At 47.9% G+C, this 6542-nt stretch overlaps 1 protein-coding gene across 1 annotated transcript in view; it reads right to left on the bottom strand.

Annotated features, from left to right (window-relative positions):
- Window positions 1–6142, bottom strand: part of LOC135820866 (uncharacterized) — an 18799-nt gene extending 12657 nt beyond the window's left edge. The window contains exons 1-3 of the mRNA XM_065333909.1: window positions 5576–6142; window positions 3591–3696; window positions 2093–2229 (exon numbers count right to left, since the gene is read on the bottom strand). Coding sequence (XP_065189981.1) covers window positions 2093–2229; window positions 3591–3696; window positions 5576–5766 — 434 coding nt within the window. The 5' untranslated portion in view covers window positions 5767–6142. The remainder of the gene's footprint in view (window positions 1–2092; window positions 2230–3590; window positions 3697–5575) is intronic.
- Between the last annotated feature and the right edge of the window lie 400 nt (window positions 6143–6542).

The raw sequence follows: 6542 nt of genomic DNA, 5'->3' as shown, positions 1-6542 counted from the left end.
CGTTACTTCAGTAACGTCTGGCGCTACCCAGGGTCCACACAGCTTTAATTCCGTGTTTGTGTGTGTTGTGCCGTCGGCATGCCTGGTGCTATCTCATATCGTACCATCAAAGGCAGCTGGCCAAAATATTCAAACAGGGCTTCAAATGCAAGATCATAACGTGAAGAAACTTGGAAGAATGAGTATGTATGCGAAGTGATCGGGGGAATGCATGCAGGGCAATAGTGCGGGTTCGAATCCTAGGTAACAGGACTGCCACTTGCTCCGATTTTTCGGAAATCATCCGATTTTTGATCGCCTGCCGGACAAACCGACCGATTTTGTTCCCAAAGAGGGACAACCGACTTTTTTTATTTGAGCGCTTTTTAGTCCAGTTGGCCATTCGGCGCTTCCAGGTCGCATTTGGCCGGTCATTTTACATGTACATGTACACGTGGCTGTAAAATGCACGCGTTCTTGCATGTGTATGGACAGTTAAAGATGTGTTCTGGGGCCCCAACAGCAAGCCATTTTCCTAAAATATTTTAACGGTGATACCCCGGACCCCCGTCAGATTTTTCTCCCTCCAAGTGTAGCAGCCCAGAGGTTATGTCTTGAAATAAATAGGAGAAACAACAATTTATAACACCCCTATGCTTTTTTGACTAGGTCATCAAGGTGGTAGACAGTGTCGTATTACCCTCGAATGCCAAGAGGAAGTTTATTTATTTCGCTCAGGGTCTTACGCTATGCTTTTTTGCCTAGCTCATCATGCATGTTATTCGAATAGACGGAATTTTTGCAATACAATAACATGCATGATGAGCTAGGCAAAAAAGCATAGCGTAGGACCCTGAGCTTCCAAGCTCTCTCTTTTGTTGTAAAATGATGTGTTGTTTTCCTGTGTGATGGCATTCCCCAAACTGTCTCGTCTAGTCGCGTGCATGTGTGATATGAGCATGCGCGATGTTGTAGTCGAGAGTCCTTTTGTCAGTCTTCTTGTTCGTCCCTTTGAGTGTTGTCTCCATTTCCGTAATGTCAATAATAATTATGTAAACCAAACTAGTCTTGTCCTTTGTGTCCTGCGTCCCGGGGAACGGAATGGCTGAGATTCCGTTACAACGTGGTGCCGAAACCCGGGACGCAGAGGATGAGTAAGTTTGTCATGAGTCTGTTCGTCGTCGTCAACAAATAATAGTAAGCGTGGGGTGGAGGTGATCAGGAGAGATGAGGAGCTGGTGGAAGCGGAAGACGACGCGGAGAGGAGGCAGAGAAGGTGGTGGACCGGCAGAAGCTGGGGACTGGAGCCTGGGACGGCAGGTACCGCATGGAGCGTGTGGCCGTGGCTCGCCAGAGGCCAGTGGATGAGTCTGGCATCACCGACTGTGTGTCGTCCTTTGTTGTTCGTCTTGTTGTTGTCTTGCTCGCTTAATTGTCTGATCATGTTTCTCTCGCTGTTCAGTTCGTTGCTGTGTTGTTGAGTTTGGTTGTCGGTATGTTGCTCTTCTCGTCGTTCTGTTCTGCATTAATTTGCGTTGTAGATTTATTTTGCGCTGCTGCGCGCAGGTTGTTATTTGTTGGAGCTTTGGCTCTCGTGTTTCGATTGGCCTTGTGTGCCTGAGTTGAGAGCGTCGGCTCTTGTGTCTTGGTTTGGCCCTGTGTCGTGGCCCAGTTTTGTTGTGCTACAATGTAAGCTGTTGGTTGGTTTTGGTTTTTTCTGTTTTGCTGTGGTTCCTTTTGCTGTTGTGCATGTGGAACGTGGTGTCGGTTTATTATTTTGTGGAATGTCATCAAGGGGGCAGGTGTTGTAAAATGATGTGTTGTTTTCCTGTGTGATGGCATTCCCCAAACTGTCTCGTCTAGTCGCGTGCATGTGTGATATGAGCATGCGCGATGTTGTAGTCGAGAGTCCTTTTGTCAGTCTTCTTGTTCGTCCCTTTGAGTGTTGTCTCCATTTCCGTAATGTCAATAATAATTATGTAAACCAAACTAGTCTTGTCCTTTGTGTCCTGCGTCCCGGGGAACGGAATGGCTGAGATTCCGTTACACTTTCCACACGCACAAACACACACACACACACACACACACACGAACAGGCGGTGATTTCACGTACCGAATGTTGTCTCCATTGGGTGTCCCACCGTTGTAAGTGAAGACTATTTGTGACGGGTTAGTTGCGATGACATTAAAGTTCACAGATGAAGTCTGTCCCAGACTGTAGATATCATTGGCACCAGCTTCCTGACAAGCCTACAGACAAAACAAATGTGATTATACGCATGGTATTATGTGCAGGCTTTATGAACTTGCATATCTGCTGGACTCTCATCATCTATGCCGGACTGCAGGTGTGCAAAAATTACAACTCAAATCTGCTTTCAGCAAGGCAGGATTCAATGGCCCTAAAACAGGTCGCGCAAGTCCACAGCTAACTTTCCTCCTTTCTCTATGGGCTAGTGATGCGCCCTGCTGAATTTATGACATCAGGCAGACGCATCAGAACAATGCAAAAAAACTAAAAAAGAAAACCCAGTCGCGTGGTTTGAAGCGGACTTTCGGGTGGCACTGGAGTCGGTACTGGCAAAGTCTGCAGAACTAACCTGGGACTTGCCGTGAACGAATCACACAACAGCTGGTGGTCTGGCCTGAAAGATCGAGTTTAGGCGTATGTGTATTGACGTTTAGTGTGCGGTTAAAGAATTAGGTGAGATGCTTCGGCGAAGTGGGGGCACAGCATTGCGCACTTGCAATAGCGGTAGCAACTCATGCTGCATACTGTGGAACCTGTCAAGGCGACCACTCGGATATGGCGACCACCTGTCCTGGAAGACCACTGAAACCAGGACCAAGGGATGCTATTTCCAGTAAAATGAACCTGGATAAGGAGACCGCCTGGTAGCAGAGACCACGTGTTGAAGGTCCCTTGAGCGGTCGTCTTAGACAGGTTTCACTGTACTTTGCGTCAGACAGCACTTCAGTGTCTTCCAGTAAACAAAATCACAGACAACACTTCCACTGCATACCTCGCTGATCATCCCATTGCTTTGTAACTTGCTAATCCCTACCCCTTTTGTAGACGTGCCTTTCTTTTCTTTTCTTTTTTTCTCTTTTTCCGTGGTTAGTCTCACCATCTCCTCAATTCAATTGGTTGCCTTGACATGCTACGAGGTGCAGAAATAAATAATTACCGTATTATCTCTAATATAAGCAAGGTCCTTTATTTTTTCAATGTACCTCCGCCCCGTGCTATTAATGGAGACGTTCCCTTATTGGAGACTGTTCCATTATTATTTCAACCTCATTTCAGAGGCATGTTGCCATGCCAAATTCATGTCAGACGCACACATTTCAGGTTTTTTTTCGCCCGTACAGATAATGAATTTGCACAGTGTGCTTATAATGGAGACTGAGCACTTTATTTTTTGAATGCCGCCCCAAGGTGTTCTATTATTGGAGACGTGCTATTATTGGAGACTGTGCTTATATTAGAGATAATACGGTAATAATAATGATAATATCGCCCACAAGCAAATACGCAGGGTTATATTCCTGTGTGGCGAATATTTAACTGCAGCTGTGCTAACGCTATGTGCGACTGTTTGCATACTTACTGCACTGTCCAGGGTGGGGCTGCACTCAGGTCCCAGGTTCAGCTCAGACGTGCACGGGTTGAAGTGGTATGAATATCCGTCTTTTCCGATGATACCGTTCTTCAGCCTGGCAGAGTGGGACAGGACAGCAGTCAAAAGATGTCCACATATACACACATACATGTACATATACACACATACATGTACACATCCACACACACACACCATGTACCATGTACCATGTATATACGCCCGCCGCAAGAGAAGCACGCAAATCTGCAAATGCACTGGATGTGCACCCACAGATTTTCTCTTTATAGCAACGATAGCAGATCTGATTCTGATTGAAACAGATCAAGACAAGCGCCAGATAACTGTCTAATCCACACAACTGGCGCAGCCATGTGAATCGACCCCCCAATGCACACCTGGTCTACAGCACACGGAGTACATCGGAATAGGACGGCCAAGACAGTTACCTATGCACACCCTACACTTGCTGGGGTAACCAGTATAGACAGCACGCTGCTTTGATAGAAGCAGACACTAGATGCACTGGTACTTTGAAGTGAAATTGGAGTTACTTTACCAACCAGCCTCGGCTACTGAGTACTGGGAACCCAGAGCTAACAGACATACCAACAACATCAGCCATGAAAGCTATTAACGACACACTGGGTTGTGGAGCCGAAACTAGTCCAACTTCCAAAATGCTTTGGCAAGAGGGTAGCCTTCCGACAGGTCGGAACACACATACACACACACACACACATACACACACACACACACACACACACACACACACACACACACGCACAGGCACACGTATACGACGTACATTGAGCCCCCTGCATGCAACACACCAACTCGCACACCCCCTTTCCTTTCTATACATGAACACGTGCGCATGCATCCGAACACACACACACACACACACACACACACACACACACACGCACACACACGCACACACACACACACACAAACACACACACAAACACACACACACACACACACATAATAAAGTCCCTACCCCCACCCCAGCACCCACATACAAATACACATGCAGCGTCCTTCTAAGTGATGTCATTGCTATTGTCCATCAAATTCAACCTCAATGAGTTGAATATCTTTGTAGTGACCGTTATTGGCATTGTTTTGAATCTGATGGATTTCATATTGATATACAAAATGCTGCTGCCAGTAAAGGGTTATTTAATTAAAGGCAATACAGAGCCAGGCAGTTCAGAGCCATGCACTTCAGAGCCAGGCAATACACGGCCAGGCACTACAGAGCCACGTAATACACATAACCAGGCAGTACAGAGCCAGGCAGCACGAGCCAAGTAATACAGAGAACCAGGCACAACAGAGCCAGGTAATACACGGCCAGGTAATACAGAGCCAGGCAGCATGGAGCCAAGTAATAAAGAGCGAGGCAATACACGGCCAGGCAGTACAGAACCAGGCATTACAGAGCCAGGCAGCACAGAGCCAGGCAGTACAGAGCGAGGCATCACAGAGCCAGGCAATACAGAGCCAGGCAGTACAGAACCAGGTAATACAGAGCCAGGCAATACACGGTCAAGCAGTACAGAGCCAGGCACTGCAGAGCCAGGCAATACAGAGCCAGGCAATAACGGCCCGGTATTACAGAGCCAGGCAGTACTGAGTCAGGCTATGAGCAACCAAGCAACTCTCAGCCTGTTAATGATGAGTCAGGCATTGCACAGTCAGGCACTGCAAAGCCATGCAGAACATAGCCAGGCTATGCACAACCATGCAATACAGGGCCAGGCATCGCAGAGCCAGGCAACGCAAAGCCAGGCAACGCAAAGCCAGGCAACGCAAAGCCAGGCAACGCAAAGCCAGGCAACGCACTCTTGATAACCAGCCCGTGGGACTCAGTCAGTGATGATGGTGGAAAAATCTTATATTCTCCCACCAAAGTTGATAATCGATTGATGTGCCCCATGCCTCTGTCATTACAGCACATTTTTGCTCACCTTTTATTCCCGTCCAAGCCTTTCAATGAAACAACCTCTCCGGTATCACTGAGTCGACATGAGCATTGGTCCACCTTTTCGCATGTTTGACCCACAGTCCCATCCACGGCGATAGCCATCGCAAGCAGGACCAGCAACAGGGCAATCCGGTGCCACTCCCCGCAAACCATGGATCTACGATACGCACCCATTCTCACTTTGAACTGCTGCCGCCACCCGCTCTGCTCGTTCGTGACGTAGCGGGATCCAAGAGAAGCACAGCTCACGGGACGGGAAGCGTCGCTTGGAACACTGCCTCTCGTCGCGAGATAAGCCGAAACCTAACTAAATGAATCGATCCACTTCCTGCACGGTCTCCAGGAATTCACCCTAAAGACTTGAGAACTGCGCTAAACGTGGCTTGATCCTCGCCTCGAGCGGTAGGTACGTGTTGTTTTCTCCCAGCCTCACCACCAAGTTTCCGTTCTTTCAAATTCTTTCGAATACAGAAACAATCGAGAATGGCTTTCTGCACACCTTCTTGATAGTATTACAGCAACGGACTGAGACAAATAATAATAACAATACTTGCGCTCGGCCTGGCACGAATGTCCTGTCGATTTTCGCAGGACTAGGCTGGACTGAGTCTGTGTATGTCATAATCATCTCGGCGTCGTTGCCGTTGGTGCCGTCAAGCGAAAAATCTTTCACCGCGCACGAGAAAGCAGAAAAAGTGGCACAAGGCCGGCACATGACTAGTCCGCGGATCCAGCCTTGCCTGACCGGTCACCTGGTCATCGTGACTCGCATGACCACGAGCCCTACACTGACAGAGTCTGTCTGTATCAGGGAGTCATAACACACGACATAAGCGGATGATAAGGAGGGTTTACGTATAGTCAAACCTCGTTAGGACGAACACTGATAAGGCGAACTTTCCATTAGTACGAACTAGGGCCAATCCTATGGTTGGCCAGGCATCATATCC

This window comes from Sycon ciliatum, chromosome 7, assembly GCF_964019385.1.
Source record: "Sycon ciliatum chromosome 7, ocSycCili1.1, whole genome shotgun sequence".
Taxonomy (NCBI): domain Eukaryota; kingdom Metazoa; phylum Porifera; class Calcarea; order Leucosolenida; family Sycettidae; genus Sycon; species Sycon ciliatum.
Note: the sequence above shows the minus strand (reverse complement) of the source record. Positions and strands in the feature narration are given on the sequence as shown.